The following is an 18,645-nucleotide window of genomic DNA, read 5'->3' as shown; positions in this document are numbered from 1 at the left end:
GACATGAGAATTAATAGCATAATAATTCTCCGTGGAAGCATCTGTCAGAAAATGTAAATTTCAGGATAGTCCAAGTTGTCCTGGAAGGAATTATGCACACTGAGATAACAATTGTTGATCCAGGTCAATCTACTCATTTTGCTAGAGAGAAGAGCTCACTTTCTGGGATTTCTGTCTTGCCAAAGATCTAAAAACCCACTTTTCTAGATCCTCAGGTTCATTCTCAGCAAACCTGGTTTTCTGCATGACTTTTCTTAAAGGCAATACTTTTAGAAAAATTTTTAAATGATGTAAAGCTTAGAATGTGACAAAATTGATACCTTTTAAATGTCGTAAAGAGAAATGTGTTAGTGTGACTACTCAGTTTAATAGGAATTTGATTGACTGAATGGTAAATTATTTAGGGCAATTTCTTTTTCTGGGCCACTTTTGTTGCTGATGCCTATCTTTGAAACATATACCTCCACTAGAGAGTGATTAAGGCACATTTAAAATGTATTTAAAAAGAAATTTTAAATACATAAGATAATATAGTCTAAAAGTGAGTCTTGCTCATCAGTTACATCTTGCCCTTTACCATTTATGTCTCTATTTCAAGCACTTTAAATTAACATCCAATGTTTCATTCCTATAAATTCTGGTCCTCCTTGAGTGCTTACATTATTTTCTTCATCTCCCATATCTGCAGCAACCAATTTAAGTCCATTCTATTTTCTTTCTTTCTTTTTCTTTCCTCCTTCTTTTATACAACCTCATATTTTTCTGCCTTCATTCAGACTAATAGAGTGTTTCACCTCCACTACTATTTTTAATTTTTTTCTTAACTGGGATGTCTATCTTTGGATTTTCCTGACTCCAATCCATTTATTGACTTATTCAGCAAATAGTAGTTTGAGAATCCACTAGATGGCAGGCCGTGTTCTCAACACTGAGGATGTAGCAAGAGCAATATCCCTTTGGGAAGCCCAGTGTCTAGTGGAAGAAATAAAAGAGCACCCAGCTAATTTCCACACAGAGCGATGCAGGCCATGATGACAACATACTGTAGGAGCACGTAGGAAGGGCCAATCCCAGACTTCCTGGCTCCTGACATGGGAAAAGAGGGTGTAGTTCCATTTCCACTCTAAGGCCTGTTCAAAACAATTTAGCCAGGCAAAGGCAAAGGGGCAAGACAGGAGGAATCGGTGTTCCAGACCAAGAAGATTTTGTAGCAAGACAAGAGGTATGTTGAGGGAACCAAGAGAAGACTAGGGTGGCTGTATAATAGAGTAAAAGAAACAAGTAAGAAGTGTGACTGTAGAGATAAGATAGAGACAGAGGAAAGTATTGTCTGCCCTTAAGAAATTTGTATTTTTATTCTCATAACATTGAGGAGCTATAGCAAATGTAACCTTGGGAGCAACATGATCATATTTGCAGTTTTTTAAAAATTGAAATCTCACTTTACCTGCCATATAACAAATGGATGAGGGAAAAGCAAGACTAGAAAGAGAAGGATACTTAGGAGCTTATTATAGTAAATCAGGTGAGAAGTGATAAAGACCAAACTAGATTGTAGCGGGTATAGACAGAATAAAGAAACATTTTAATGAAGCAGAAATGCCAGAAGAGAAAAAGAGTCAAGAAAGACTCTTAGGTTCACATTTGGTCAATGGAGTGTTTGATTGTACCATTCAATGAGAATCAGGGTGGAGATAGAGGACCCGATTTAAAGGTGGGGGAGCATAGTTCTATTTTGGGCCAGAGATAGTTCCTTTATTTGGCATTCTGTCAGCTTGGCGCTGGGTCATAGGGGCACTAGCCCCTTCCCTCGATCAGTTTATGCTCATCTTTTATCCTAGAATCGTCATACACTCACAATCTAAATTAACAGACCTTTAACCTCTAAGCACATAGCAATATTTGACTTTTATCTGTCTCTTACAAATAATTTCTAGCAAGCAAAATATAGTTGCTACCATAACTAATGATTAATGAAGTTTTTACTCAGAAGTGGTAAAATACTTTGGCAGACTTTTTAATGTGAAAGCCATCCTACCAAAAGAAAATTATTCCACTCTCCATACTCCTTAAGGATTACCGTGGAACAAAAATGCTGACTTTCCCTTGGCTAACATCTGACAAACTGTCCAGGGCAGTGATGAATGATCGATTTGTATATAGCATCAACCACACACAGAGGACATCATGGCAGCAACATTCATCAGCATCACTGACTGATGAAGGAGAATTCATGGATAAAACATCAGAGAAAACTGGAAAATCTACCCAAGAACTGAATGTTAATGATTAATTGGCATCCATAAAAAAGCAAGGCAGAAATCAGCCTTGAGCAAGAGATGAAAGCTATGACCTAGGAGGAAACCCTTTTGTGCTTGTGGTACATGCCTAAACCATTGCACGTTATGTGATATAGTGGAAAGAACTTTGCCCATAGAGTCAGACAGACCAGGGTTCAAATCACAGCTGTGATATTTTTGAGAAGAATCACTTTGGGCATCCCTTAAACTCAGTCTCACTTATCAAAGGAGGTTATTAACTCCTACTCTATATGGTGGTTTTCTATTGTTATAAACAATATAACATATAGAAAGCACCCAGTAAAGTGTTGATCATATAGTTAAATGTTCAGAAACAGACAGAAATTATTATTAAGTATTTAGGGTTCCAAAATTGATAATTTACCCAAAGAGAATGAAAATATGTATTATGAACTGCATTGCTCTGTAACATATTTTAAGCTACTTGATTTTTCTTACTTATTAAATTATAGTTTTTAAAGTTTGTTAGGACTATTACATACAGTATTTCAATTGATCATCCCAACAATCTCATTAAGAGTGTTTCTGCTCATCACACAAATAAGGAAATTGAGTTTCAGACTATTTGATAAATTTTTCTCTACAATCACAGAACTAATAAGCAATGAGTCTTTAAATTAGATTCCAAGTCTCCCAATTCCTAATGCCACATGTCATTATTATACTGAATGTCTATTTTAGCCAAAGACTTAGTTGATAGCTCAGTTTGTTTTCCCATGCCATTAGTATGGAGGTTTCTTTCCTAGTTAGGTCCAGTCTATATCCTTAATTCATTTAGATGTGTGTGCTTGATACTGGCCCAAGGATGATTATAAAGCTACATCAGAGGAAAATTAAGGCTATCCAAATTTTTGCTTTAATATTCTCAAATATTTTTTTCTTCACTCACAAAGACATTTCTAGAGTTTTCTTTTTCTTTATGTTCTCATCATGAGATATAAAGTAACCAAAAATCCTTTTCTCCAGTAGTGTCTGCCAAGACACTTCTAGCCAGACTCAGTCAAAGACCAACAGAAGTTCGAACAGATGCCACTGGAGATGGCCAATATGGATATTTATGTGGCTCTTTGGTTCTGTAAACCTGACTTTAAGGCCTTACTTGAGACTTTTTACACATTTGGGTTTAGCTAAATATTTAGAAAATGATAGTTCCAAAGGAGCAGGCTATGGTTTTATTTTATTTACTTTAGCAAATTATAATATTGAGCTCCAGAACATGGCATCATGCAAACAAAAAAAATGTAATTTAGTACTAGTAAATATGCTTACACACACACACACACACACACACACACACACACACGGGGTTATTTCATATTGCATGTTTGGTGAGCATGACAAAAGCCAAGCTATCTATGAAGTGAGCTGAGATAGAATATGAGAATGCATCTCTCTCTCTCTCTCTCTCTCTCTCTCTCACACACACACACACACACACACACACACAGATGCAGAAGAGATTTGTTGCAAAATTGTTTTAGTTGTAAAAACCCTAAAACAACTGCAATGAGCATTAATAGAATAATGATTAAATAATTAACAGTATATTCATATCATACTATACTATGTAGCTATTAAGTAAAATGAGTTGTATGTCTACTCATTTAATTGGAGAATTTCTGTGCTGTGTCATTAAGAAAAGAAAGATTTACTTTGGGAGGCCGAGACGGGCGGATCACGAGGTCAGGAGATCGAGACCATCCTGGCGAACACGGTGAAACCCCGTCTCTACTAAAAAAATACAAAAAACTAGCCGGGCGAGGCGGCGGGCGCCTGTAGTCCCAGCTACTCAGGAGGCTGAGGCAGGAGAATGGCGTAAACCCGGGAGGCGGAGCTTGCAGTGAGCTGAGATCCGGCCACTGCACTCCAGCCTGGGCGACAGAGCCAGACTCCGTCTCAAAAAAAAAAAAAAGAAAAAAGAAAAGAAAGATTACAGAAGTAAACGTATACTATCTTTTCAATACATGACAAAAGCCGTGTATGTGTGTGTGTATATATAGATATATATACACATACACACAATGTTATAAGCATGAGCAAAAATACACAAAATTGCCTACCACTAGGTAACTTGGTTAGAGAAAGAAAGTAAGTTAGAGAAGGTGAGGTGATAAGCAATAAACAGACAAAAATAAATAAATGACTAAACAAATAGCTGTGAAAAAAGGAGCAATGCATGTGATTAAAAAGTCATATATAGAATGATTTTTTTTAAGTAGAAGGAGAAAGAAAACCACCAGAATGTTGATGGTGATTGTCTGTGAATAGTAAATTTTTAAAATACAAGATGGTATACAGAAGACAGAGAAGGAGGCAAAAGAGTTAACGTGGTAAAGTTGATATTAGGGCATTATAATTACGCTATTCATTCTATTTTAAGACTTCCTCAGGGACTCCCCATGGATTATTACCATTAGTCTTTTTAGAATAATAATTTGATGGATAATTTGATAAAAATCAGTCTTTCTGTTAGAACATCTGATATTAAGGTTTCCAAATGGGCCCAATAGAGTCTTTACTGGAAAGGTAACTGAAAGCTCTAAGGGATATCAGAACTATTTGATTTTTGGAAGGAATATTACTGAATCCTTTTCCACTCTATTTTAAGTCAAGAATCCCTAAAACCTCTTTCTCCTCCAACAAAAGAGTACAGACCTAGAATTCTTCCTATAGACTTCTCCCTTTTAAGCTCTGTACTTATTAGAAAATCACAAATCATAAGAAAAGACTGCCTTCCAATGTTAGAAAATGACACATGAATTTCTTCATTTCTTCAAAGTAATATGAGTTTTGATAGAATCTTGATTTAATTCAGATTCATATATCCTTTCTCAATTTAGCTTGCTTCATAACTAGCCTCGCTTTCTTGGGTTACCAGGCATACCACATACTGGCTACCATTCGGGTCATGTAGTCATAGTCCACCTAAGCATAGTCAGCCCAAACCACCATATTCTGAATATTCTGTTAGATCTTCCATGCATCTGATTTTATTTCTGCTCTTATTTATATATTGAGAAAAATGGAAACACTAATATCCTATGAATCTCTGGAACTAAGGAACATATAGAAAATCTATTGTGTCATATGCCATTATGTGGTTTTTAAAATGCAAGTGGTTTATGAATCATTATCTTGATGAGTTAATGATCAATTTAGTATTTTTTGTTTTGATTATTGACTAACTTGTAAACAAGCCTCAAAATTTCACTAAATAGAGATCAATTTTTAAAACTTAAGTACAAGTAGCCTTGTACTATCAAACTGATGACAGTAATTGCTGGAACCATCAATAAAATACCACTTTGACATATCTCAAAATATATTTCTTAATATTTTGTATAAAGTCACTATTAATTCATTTCTAAGGAGTAAATTTTTAAACTTAATTTTATTTTTGCCATATGCTTTTGTCATCTCCTGGAAATCTATTAATTCTCTATGTTTTCAGGAATTATAGACTCACTCATTTTTGAGTTGTTAGAGAATAGAAATTCTGGATTATTAATTATTTTAGTTATGTGAAAGTACCCATTTATGTTTTATAAGGATGAACAATTTTTCAGGAAATTGGAATGTAATCAGATGATGGCACTAACACACTTATTTCTGATCTTCAGTGCCCCAAATACATGACACCACTTACTTCACATTCAACTGATGCATTTGATCATTTGCTATCCACTGTACACTATGCCAGGACCCTGAAAGATAAACTTTGCCTTTCGGGAACTCAGAATCTAGTGGGACTGAGAAATAATTTTAAAACAATAGGATAAGTGCTACAATCAAAGTAAAAGAGAGTTGTGGGAGCTCAAAGGAGCGAATGACTAATCCTAGAATCCAGTTTCCCAGGGCTCTATCCTCTTCTCACCCTATGCTCTCTCCATGGTGAGCTAATCCATTCCCACGACTTCATCTATCACTCATGGTCACATAGTTGTGTTTTTCCTTGAGCCCTGTCTTCCTATATTCTGACCCGTAACTACTTATTTGGCACCTCTATGGGCATGTGCCACTGACACCCACAACACAAACCCATCTGAAATGAATAGTCATCTTCAGCCCCCAATCTTCAACTCTTCTTATTGTAGTCTACCTACCTACTCAGGTCAGAAACCTGGTGGCCATCCTTGGTGCCTCCTTCTCCCTAACCTCCCATATTAAAAGGCCACCAAGTGCTGCCTCAAATAACTCACAGTTTTCCTCGCTTTCACCTTTCTTTTAGTGGTGTATTAAGTCAACTCTGATTTATCTATTCTCTAGGCTAATGCAAGTGCTTATTAAACTGATATACTCCTACTCAATCAACTTGTATCCTTTATTAGGCAGATGCCGGTAACGAAAAGTGGAACCACTCTGAATTCTCTGAGTATTTGAAGTGATGGGAACTTCATGCAGGGAGCTGGTTACACGGGTGGTGGAAGAACTGAGAAGCCTGCAGAGGACAGTGGAAAAGCTTGGAAATAAGCAGTGCTAAGTCTCTCCTACTAGCCTATGAGTTCCTTGAGGCAGAGAATGTATAAGTCAGCCTTTATATCTCAGTATCTGGCATAATACAATCGTTTAAATATAGTAAACAACCATTAAAAGTTGATACAATGAGTTAGTCATTCTAAAAAGCTAAAATATTTTGAATTGAAAGTTTCTAGAAAATTTTCCCTACTTCAGGCCCAACATTTCACTATATCTTACCATGGAAACAACAAAAACTATCTGAGCTTCTGATTACTTAGTTTTTCGAATGAAAGCCATTTAGGCTGTCACTGTGTGAAATATAAATTTTATATCTATTTAAAGAAATTGGGTTCATCATCAAAAATAGGTTTTTACATTGATCTTTATAGTTTTAAGAGTAGATATTAGATTAAGAACGCTAAAACCCTATGCTATATGAGTACAGGCTCAGAGTTTCTTATAGTGAGTCTCATGCCATGCAGTTCATTTTATTGTAATTCATACTCCAGTTGGCATGTCAGTGTCATATGTGCCCTATGTATTAAAATGTGTTCCATGTGATTTTCTTAGATGATTATCATTTGGTGTAGCATCACAACTACATGATTCTGTTCAGTCATTGGATTGATTAATTTCAAAATTGTTCAGAACACAACACTAACAAAAAGTCTGACTACACAGATGGGTAGACCAAATGGGACTATTTAGGATGCGACAAAGGTAAAAGAAGATTATGTTCTCTGAAGCACACACTAGGCTACAGCTGGGAAAAATCAATAGTAAATAAGAACATGCACTTTAGCAACAATGTTAATGAAGAATGCATGTATTTTAAAGGTATTATAACAAAACAAGGCTAAGGAATAAGCACAACAAACACATATTAATAGTTAACATAACACTAGATGATGTAAAGATAAAAGATTAGAAATTAACAGCAAACCTGAAGGATACAATGATGAATTTCTGCTTTAGAATGTACTTAATGGTGACAGTGAAAACCAAAACATTCATTTAGACAGAAGGTTCTATTAGAAACCGATGTTTTGTGGTTGATTACAATTACGGTTTAGATTGATTTATTTATCAGACCATTTTTCACTGATTGTCACATACAAATTATGTTTTTTTTTTCTTATCCTAAGGGGCTTTTCTTGTTACCAGCATGTATACTAGTATATATAGGTGACTTATCTTGGTAATTTATTTTCATTGTGTTTAATAGGGAATTGTTTTGCTGGCAAGTAAATATGTGTTTCTTCTCTTCCTTGCTGTCTTGGTTAATAAACAAAACCGAAATCAAATATTTCTCCCTTTTTAAAAGTCGTTTAACATCTCTAGGTCTAAGATTTCTCAGCATACCTCCAATTTTTCAGTTCAGGGAGGTGGGCTAGATGATTGTATGAGGTTTCCTTGGCCTTTAATGTATGCAATTATTGGTAATGAGATTCTGATTTGTATGTTGATGAGCATCATTACTACAACTTTTTCTGGTTGGAAGAAATGAAGATGGGAGTAAATTAGCACAAGGAAAGTGGAATTTGGTGTAAGGATACCAAAGAGAGATCACAAGGAGCTAAAGCACTGAACATGTCAGACCTCGGGAGAACTAGAAACAGAAGTAGAAAGTCTTCGTCAATCTGTTCATTCACCCTCTAACAATAAACTCTGCCCCTTATGGCCATCTTCTGCATTTTTCTCCACTTTCTTTCTTTCTCTACAGGCTGGCTTCCTCTTTTGATTCACAGTCTCTCCTCTCTTATAACTTCATAATAGCAGTGCAGCCCTAATTCTTAGTCATAACCTTTGCACTTGGTCCCACAGCTCCTGCCTCAGATCCTTTGTCGAACAAGCAAATTCCTGAGAAAGGACTCTGATTGGTCCATCTCAACTTTTTCGAGCCAGGCTTATGTTTATTGACTGCCTGTGAAGCAACTGTTCTTGAATCAGGTATCTACTCCTATTCCAAAAATGGGAGGAGAGCAGCCTCATGTGATACAGAATGTGACTCTGTTCAAGCAGCAGGGATTACAGGCAGGCAGTCTCCATCACAGAAGAACTGTGGAAGTCATAGGCAGTGATGCACAGTTCTACTCTAATAAGTCTTTCCGGGGAAGCAGCCCAAGTTTTACAAAGGGCAGATCTCAGAGCTCAGCTAAACTGACATGAATATTTTATGGGGAACAGAGGCTTGTACTTGGGACTCCTTTTAATATATATTAAAATCAATGTAAGATAAAACATAAATGTGAACAAGAGCTTTGGTTCTTTCCCCAAAAGATATACACACATATTACAAAAATACATGTAATGCCTTTCTTGAGAATAGTTAGAAAAGAAGAAATTGCTTGAACGACCCTTTTGAGTGGATGCTCCATTACTAGATGCTAAAGCAATATCCTGTCTCTTTCCTAACATAATCTGAGATGTGCAGATTGTGGGGTCAGAGAACAAGGAACCCTCCCTTTTGCAGCTCGCTGTGATGTCTTCTTACATCTCATTCTAGTAAAACACATACTTTAACATATTTGCCTGCACTGCATAGCTGTTTTTCCTATTCCAAATGCTAGATAATTAATGGATTTTAATAAAACGTTTTCTTATGGTATAAACCATCTTATGTCAGCATTCCCTAGCATAAACTTTTGAAGGATACATTAAAATCTCCAGATTAGCATGTTCATATACATATTTTTCATGATAAACAATGGTAAAACATTTTGAAATCTTTTACTCATATTTAAAAGAGATATTTTCATATAAGGCAGGGTTTCTCAACCTTGCCACTATTGACATTTTGAAGCAGACAATTCTTTGTTGTGGGGTCCTGTGCTGTGCATTGTAGAAAGTGAAGGAGCATCCCTGGCCACTACCCACAGATGCTAGGAGCACACCACTAATCCCACTGGTGACAACCAAAACTGTCTTCAGACACTGTTAAATGTACCTAATATGGGGGGAAGAATCAGCCTGTCCTTAAAACTATAAATCTAGGAAGAATGTTACCTTTTTTCTCCAAAAGAATGACTTTTATTTAACATAATTTTCTTATACCGTACCTTTAATCATCTCTAGATTAAAAAAAAAAAACCATATATATGTTGTTTTGGGGGCAGGCGCAGTGGCTTACACTTGTAATCTCAGCATTTTGGGAGACCGAGGCGGGCGGACCACCTGAGGTCGGAGTTCAAAACCAGACTGGCCAACATGGAGAACCCCCATCTCCTAAAAGTACAAAAATTAGCCAGACGTGGTGGCAAACGCCTGTAATCTCAGCTATTCAGGGGGCTGAGGCAGGAGAATCTCTTCAACCTGGGAGACAGAGGTTGCAGTGAGCCGAGATCATGCCACTGCATTCCAGCCTGAGTGACAGAGCAAGACTCCATCTAAAAAAAATAAATAAATAAATAAAGATAATTTTTAAAAAATGTTTTGAAGTTTATTGAGCGCTACTGGTTTGGTATTGTCCATCTTGCCTTTCCTCAATGAATCGAATTCTGTCATGCCTGAATTAGCCCAATTAATTTTATTAGCAAGCTCATATCCATTTATCACATTAACTTACCTCAGTGTCAAAGAATTCCCTATGGCCCACAGTTTCTAAATACGTCACACTTTCTCTCAAGAAATAGCTTGCACACTTGAGAAAGATGGTGGAACACTTGTGAACACACCTAGAAGGAAAATAATTTTAATGCTGTTGGCCAAAGAGCATTAATTTCTTTCTGAAAAAAATGTTCCATCTTCTATGGAGTGCTTGCACTTTGGACTAATGAAGAATTAACAGAAAACTGGTTGTGTAAGAGAACAAAAATACAATTTAGAGGATTTCTTTTCTACCTAAAACTAGAATCCACCGAAATGAAGTCATAGGCTTTATTATAGTCAAATGTCATTGTTAACTTTTATATTAAGGGGTGGATAAAAAAATTGTTTAAAATATAGTAAGTAGTTTCTCTGACTTGTAAATGATAAATACTTTCATGGAAAATTTGCCCATCTCACAAGGTTTCTGTGAGAACAAATGTAATAATAGATATGAAAGGGTTATGAGAACCATGAGCACAGAGCACGCCACAGGAGAAGGGAATTATTGTCATGCATGTGGTTTTACATAGATTGTAGAAAAAGGAAAAATTGGTGTATTTTGGTACTTCCATAATGTTCATTATTATCACCACAATTATCATTACCTTCAAAAAGGTTTTATTAAGGTTATCAATATCATATGTCTGTATTTTCATTCATCATAGAATCAGGTCCTAGATTAGGCGGCTAACCCTAGAAATGCATTAAAAGACCAGGAGTGAAGGGTACTTGCTCCCCCTTACCTACTTGCAGATGTAATATGCTAGCATATGTTCATTTTCACTGGATAACTTCTATTGCAAATCAGGTACATTATTGCTTGAATTTATAACCATGATATAATTTTTACTCAATATTTATTGAAAACAGAATGAGTTGTATAACAAAGATTTCACCACATGGCATGTAGCTCTTTCTCTACAGGAAACAAAAATAGTTTCCAAAGAGGAAAGGGGAAACGTCTACACGCACACACACACACACACACACACAAACACACACACACAGAGGTCTAAACAGGGATTACCCATGTTTTCTCCTTTCTGTTCTCCACTTATCACACCAGTAAGTAAATGATAATAAATGCTATGTATTAATATAGCATTTATCATTCAGTATTATTTTGCCTTTTTTAAAGTTGAAAAATTAAAATTGTATATATTTATTGTGTACAACATGATGTTTTCAAATATGTGTACATTGTAGAATGGTTAAATAAAGCTACTTAACCAATGCATTACTTCATATACTTCTCTTTTGAGGTAAAATTTACTCCTACCAATTTTCAAGATAGTCCCTTATACTTTATGATCATATGTTTTCCCCATCGCATATTAAAACGTTATTGAAAATAATTGTGGAGCAAGGATTTTGCTGCAGGTTACATTGTGAGGAATCCTGTGTGGCACTCATAAGAATCTGGATGCTAATGAGGAATTGGTATAAGCTGACACATGTATTCCATTGTTGATCATGCTGACTGCCGTGGCAACATTTACACTATGACTGTGGCTGATATTTAATTTTCCTACACTGGCTGAATTATAAACAAGAATCCACCACCAAGACTTATAATTCATCACAATTGTTTATTTTCATGGCCAACAGAGTCCATCTGCCTACAAATTCTTTTATAAACATCTCTTTAAAAATAGAAATGCTCATGAAAATGAGCATATACACTCTAAGTATTTGGAAGTGTAACACTAATTTGTACATAGCAATTAAAAATTTTGAAGATAATTTATTTGTTTGGCACATTATGGTTTCTAAAGTACCTTAACTTTAATTTTCTCAATTGATTCTCACAAAAAGCCAGTAAAATGCTATTTTTTCATTTTAGAAATAAGGCAAGTCAGGTGCGGTGGCTCACACTTGTAAGCCCAGCACTTTGGGAGGCTGAGGCCAGGGGAGCAGTTGAGGCCAGGAATTTGAGACCAGCCTGAGCAACACAGAAAGACCTGGTCTCAAAAAATAAAAAGAAAAAAAGAAAAAAAAATAGCCAGGTGTGATGGTCCATGCCTGTAGTCCCAAGTACTTGAAAGGCTGAAAGATAGGATTATTTGAGCCCAGGAATCTGAGGCTGCTGTGAGCTAGGATGGGGCCACTGCACTCCAGCCAGGATGGCCAAGTGAGACTGTCTTTAAAGGACAAGAAAAAAAAAAAAAGAGGCATCTTAGGTACAAGAGATTATGTCAGTCACTCATAATTAGGCTTACATATGGTAGAGTTTAAAATCAAGCAGTTTTGTAATCTAAACCCATAATCTGCCCAATTCATTTTCCTCCAAAAAATCACAATATTAAGAACTTGTAGATGATGCAAATGAGAATGTCAGTGACTGAGAAGAGGACTGTAGGTAGCCTGAGGGTTATTTTTTTTTAATATGAAGGTAAGGTGGAAGGAGGTTTTATATCTTTAAAATGGATACTGTGGGACTAATAGTCAAATGTGAATATCCTTTTGCCATTGAACAAGAAAGAATGTCTTTAAATTATTGGAAGGCGGCTTCTGAATAAATAGTATCAATGTTCTTCAATACGGTTAAAAGACCCTGGAATTCATTGTGCAGAAAGAATATTGTTTTATATTTTAAGATTTTTCAGAAATGCATAAATATCCATTTGGAAGTCTAGATGAAGTGCAGTTTGCCCAGATGTTAGACATGATTCGAATAATTCTTTTTCCCCAGTGGTATATATAACAGTGGTAGTACATGGACACTGTGCACGAGGTACACAGTGTGTTCCTAGCAGTCACTAAAGCATTCACAAAGTCACTATTGCCATATCAATGTCTTAGAAAAAGTGCACTTTCTGTTTTTATCGAGATTCATGTCAAAGACTTTAGGATTTTACTGCTGCCAATTTATTTTCCTTTAATGGACAGTCATACTTTGCATTAATAGAGTTGTTAAAAACAGACAATAACTAATGTGCTAAGATCATTGTCTGCAAGACCATCCCTTCCAGCAGCTTGAGCCGTTTATAGTGATCCCAGTATTCCTGTCTCTAACTGCCAGGGGAAACCTAAGTAGAAAGAAAAAGTTCAGGGGGATGTCCTTTGTAATATCTTGTGAAGGTGAAGAAGCAAGCTTCAAGATCAATTCCAGCTCTGAATTCACACCACTTCCTGAAATGAAACACAAATGTGGTAAGCGAGAAATGTTGAATAGTGCCACCACTGAGGTTAGTCTTCAGACCAAATAAACATCTCCATTTTTATGTGCCTCATAACTACTTTTCAGGACCCAACCATAGATAAGTTGTAATTCAAAGAAAAATTCAGATAAGGGCAAATTGATAATCTTTATGTGTTAAACAGAGTAGTGTTCATTCAAAAGAATTTGTGGTTTGAAAAACACCCTTTCCTTTTAAATGCATTCAGTTTTTTAGTTATTTTTTATCAGACATTCCTCTCCAAAACAGAACTATAATATAATATCCAGAGGTCAATGTTTGTGAACATAGATTCCTCTGTACAATTTCTCTTTATGACCTTACCCATGACATCATTACCTTAACTTCAAACTTTAAAATTCAGTTACATCTATTTGCTCTATATTGGTGGAAATGTTTATATATACTTTCAAGTATAGTTCTAGTACTTTCATTATTTATTTAACTAATTATATATATTTTTAGAGACAAGGTCTTGCTCTGTCACCCAGGCTGGAGTACAGTGACACAATCCTGGCTCACTGCAACCTCAGTCTCCTGGGCACAAGAGATCCTGCTACATCAGCCTCCCAAGTAGCTGGTACTACAGGCATGCACCACCACACCCAATTAACTTTTTAAAAATTATTTTTTGTAGAGATGAGGTCTCATAACATTCCACAGGCTGGTCTTGAACTCCTGGGCTCAAGGGATTCTCCTGCCTTGGCCTCCCAAAGTGCTGGAATTACAGACATGATCCACAGTGCAAGGCCCCTAGTACTTTTAACCTGTTAGTTACTTTATACCTCTAAGTGCAAATTTTAATATATTCAAATGTAATCTCTTACAGGACATCCTACATGTTATTAAATCTTAGATGATAATGATAGTAAAATTCTTCTTTTGGCTTTCTTTATTTCACAGGATTATACACTCACCATGTATTTCCAGCAGTCTTGGAAAGACAAAAGGCTTTCTTATTCTGGAATCCCACTAAACCTCACCCTAGACAATAGGGTAGCTGACCAACTCTGGGTACCAGACACCTACTTTCTGAATGACAAGAAATCATTTGTGCATGGGGTCACAGTGAAAAATCGAATGATTCGACTGCATCCTGATGGAACAGTTCTCTATGGACTCCGGTAAATGACTTTATATTGCATGTTTTAAAGTTGTTGTTGCTTTGTTTCATTTTCAACTTTTGGAAGTGGGCAAAGGGAAGAGAAGCAAGAATATATAGATGAATATATAAATGGAGTGTCATATACTTATGAAGGTCTATTACTAACCCTCATGTAGTTAAGGGCTTATTACAAATTATAGGCAACACATCAAAATTACCTACCAGTTTTACGACAGAAATATCTGAACTGTAAACTGTTATTATAGGATATGTAAAGTGGTGGCTGTTTATTCTTTGTTGCCACCTTTAGTGATTCTTTTGAGAAACAGATGAAACCTGTATATTCACAATATCTCAAATTTTCCTGTTATTTCAGAGTGTTCATAAGCCCCTTGAAATCCTTCCATGTACCATGAATACTAAGCTGAAACTCCAGTTACGGGTCAAAATATAACAATTAATGTCTTTAAATTCACTAATGCCCCAAAACAATATACAAGTGAAAACAATATATATCTGTGATGAAATTTCTAGTGGTTGGTTATTTAGTTGATACTTTTGGTCTTCATTTGCACAGTAAAATAATATCAGTTGTTCTTGGCAAAATGATCTTTGAAATTTGATAGCTTTGGTCTTCATTTGCACAGTAAAATAACGTAGTTGTTCTTGGTAAAACAATCTTTGAAATTTTCCCACTCTTTCTGTACCCCAAGGACTTTCAACTTCAGTTAAAAATCTCTGAGTTAAAAGTCTTTGGGAGAAATGGTAAAATAAATTAACAGTTCCCTTGAGTCTATTGGTAGCTACAACAAAAAGACTACTAATCCAAGATTGGTGGTTAATTATTAGTTATGGTTCATATACTATAAATCAATTGTAATTTTTCTGTTACCAGTGTAACTTCCATCAGACATGCCCGATGTGTAAAGGGATGAGTTACCATTCTAAATTATCCTGGGAGAGTAAATCCATGACTCAGTTCAATAGGCTAATCAACCATGACATGTGTAAGTATATGGATTAGTAAAGAATATATAAAAAGTTGATTGATTGAAAAAAAAGAGCAACTAGATTTTTTTTTTTTTGGCGAGAAAGAATGTGGCTTACATTGTCAGATTACAGAGTCTCACTTCATGAATTTCCCAAATTACTACCAGCATCTACCAATGGGAATAATCCAAAGGAAGGAAAATATTTGAGAATCATGAAGTTGAATACATTTCATTTTACAACTGGGAAAACTGAGACAGAAAAGGGAGAAGTACCTTATATAAGGGAATAATAAGGTAATGCCAGAACTGGGACTAAAATCCATGTATCCTGATTCCCATGCCTGTGCTTTTCCACTCCATTCCCATTCAAGTGCACTTAAAAGTCAACTCCTATTTCCAAGTTGTACACCACTTTAATCCCTTCGGAGCAAACCCAGTTCTTTGTAGCTTGTTGTCTAGCAAACAGACAATGACCTTTCCAAAGAGAAACACAAACCATTCATCTATTATCTGTGCCCTGCTCTTTTTATGGCACCAATTTTCTCTGTAAGAGCCTCACACTAGTTCTCATAACTTCCCTTTCTCTTCCTCTGTCTTTCCCACTTCCTCTTCCCTCACAGATTTGGTTTTCCTTTCCCTAGAAGTTATCAATATCCTGGAAAGGTCATAAGGTATAGCAGAGAAAGTATGACATCTAAAGTCAGGGGACCGAGATTGGGCATAAACTCCACAATTTTCTGACTTCTTGACCTTGAATAAATTATGTAAACTTGTTAAGACTTAGTTTTTCAGTTGTATAGTAACGGGCTAATACTCCCTTACTCATTACTGGGACAATCTTATGAACTAATCAATATGACAATACATAATAAGTCCTAAATTGTATTTCTCTAAAGTAGTTGTGCCTTATATAGCCTTATCAGGCACTGGACAAACTGCATACCAAGGGTGTATAACTGATACCAGGGGTATCAGTAATTAAAATAGCGATAAAGTTGTTCAGTTAAAAATATACTCATTGAGTGCCTATTATGTGCCACACACTCACTATTTTGGCCCTAAGAATAACTTTCCAGAAGCTGAGTTGAAATTTTTCAGTGGACATAGAGCTGAAAACAATAGATACTGCGGACTCCAAGACTGGGGAGAAGGGGAGTGTGGCAAGTGTTGAAAAACCACCTATTGAGTGCTATATTCATGATTTGGGTGATGGATTTAATAGAAGCCCAAACCCCAGCATCATGCAATGTAGTCATGTTACAAACCTGCACATGTGCCTCCTGAATCTAAAATTTGAAAGGAAAAAGAAAAAAAGAAATTTGTCAGTGGAATGCACTTGGGACTTTGAGTCAAGAGACTTGTGGCCTAACCAGCTGATACCCTTCAGTAAGGCATTTCACCTCCCTGGGCTTCAGATCCACCAACCTTAAAAAAAGTGATTGGATGAAACTATCCCTAAATTTCATACTGTATTAGTCTGTTTTCATATTGCTATAAAGATGCTACCCAAGACTAGGTAATTTACAAACAAGAGAGGTTCAATTGACTTGCACTTCTGCCTGGCTGGGGAGGTATCAGGAAACTTACAATCATTGCAGAAGAGGAAGCAGACACGTCTTACATGGTGGCGGGTGAGAGAGAGAATACCAAAGGGGAGGAACCCCATCCTTACCGAAAAAAACAATTCTCATGAGAATTCACTCACTATCACAAGAACATCATGGGGAAATCACCCCCATCATCCTGTCACCTCCCACTGGGCCTTCCCTTGACACCTGGGGACTACAATTTGGATTACAATTCAAGATGAGATTTGGGTGGGGGACACAGAGCCAAACTATATCACCTACTAAACCTAAATTCCATTGCTTTGTGATCCTATATATTAGGGCATATTCATTTTAATTCCCCTGATGTAACATTTCCTAATCTAAGAAATGACAGTCTGCATTTTTCTAGGTAAGAGCCTTTTAAAGAATATCTGTTATTGGTCACCTCCTAAGCATACATACTAGAATATCCTTATCATATAACATATTGGAATATTTATAGCTGTATTTATTTTAGGCATGAGTAATTAAGAGAATCAAACTTCTTACCTTAATCCTTTCCATCAGTCCAGCTCATAGTCATCATGAATGGGTCCATATATTAATGAGTAGGTTTTAGCAATCATGTGATCAATGAGATTTTCTGAATGCACTGGAAAGCCTTTGGCTAGGTATTCCATAATCGTAACAGAAAACAGATTTTAAAGAAAATCAATTTTTTGCTATATTCAAACTCTCAATATGAGATACTATAACTTATATGAGCCAGAAGAATAGAGTCAGTTGTCTATTTTTGTGAACTATGTCAAATCAGATTTTTCACCAAAGGAATGACACATAGTCCTGTAAACACCCTGAAATAATAGAATGGTGTCTGGTGAGGGATTGGCACTTCTAGAGGAACCAGGCTACTATGCAACAGATATTCGGCCCTTGGGAGAGACTTCATTCCTTGTGCCTCTTGCCCTTGGGTCACCCTCCTGTGACAAAATGCATTACACAAAAGAGTAACCCAGTAACCTCTATTACTTCCTCTTCCATTTAGGTGGGGAATCTAAATAAAAAATGTCCATGATGTGCTGTAAGTTGTGTTAGGAGACCAGAACTTTAGTCCGTGTGCTATGAGCCATTTAACTTGGTCATCTCAGAACACATGATGTCATTTCCTTTCTTACTCAAAAGCAGAGAAGATACAGTATCAGCTCCCTCTATGTCACTTAAAATTCTTCTGTTTTTCCTCCCTTTCTTCCACTTAACTTTAAGGAGGATTTTTCTCTTTTCTCTGAGCCTAATCTCTTCATGTCTGCATGTAATCTTTTTGGTGCACACTCTTTACAGACTTTGCTCCCCCATTTTACCTACCTCTTCAGCCCTTCCTCTCTGTTGACTCCCTCTCTTCAGTTTCTGCTTTGAGCACCAGTTTTCTCACAGCTTTGGTTTCCTCTACTGCCT

At 36.2% G+C, this 18,645-nt stretch overlaps 1 protein-coding gene and 1 long non-coding RNA gene across 2 annotated transcripts in view; one reads left to right on the top strand and one right to left on the bottom strand.

Moving 5' to 3' along the window:
- Window positions 1-18,645, top strand: part of LOC105487679 (gamma-aminobutyric acid type A receptor subunit beta1) — a 418,256-nt gene that overhangs the window by 128,970 nt on the left and 270,641 nt on the right. The window contains exon 4 of the mRNA XM_011751201.3: window positions 14,450-14,670. Within this exon, the coding sequence (XP_011749503.1) occupies window positions 14,450-14,670 (221 nt within the window). The remainder of the gene's footprint in view (window positions 1-14,449; window positions 14,671-18,645) is intronic.
- LOC139362423 (uncharacterized) lies at window positions 10,398-17,765 on the bottom strand. The gene is made up of 3 exons (XR_011621314.1): window positions 17,743-17,765; window positions 16,909-16,929; window positions 10,398-10,453 (listed from the first exon to the last, which is right to left on the bottom strand). It is a non-coding gene; the product is annotated as an uncharacterized lncRNA (long non-coding RNA).

Source organism: Macaca nemestrina, chromosome 3 (genome assembly GCF_043159975.1).
Source record: "Macaca nemestrina isolate mMacNem1 chromosome 3, mMacNem.hap1, whole genome shotgun sequence".
In the NCBI taxonomy this organism is placed as follows: Eukaryota; Metazoa; Chordata; class Mammalia; order Primates; family Cercopithecidae; genus Macaca; species Macaca nemestrina.
The sequence above is the reverse complement of the archived record's forward strand: the minus strand, read 5'-3'. Positions and strand labels throughout refer to the sequence as shown.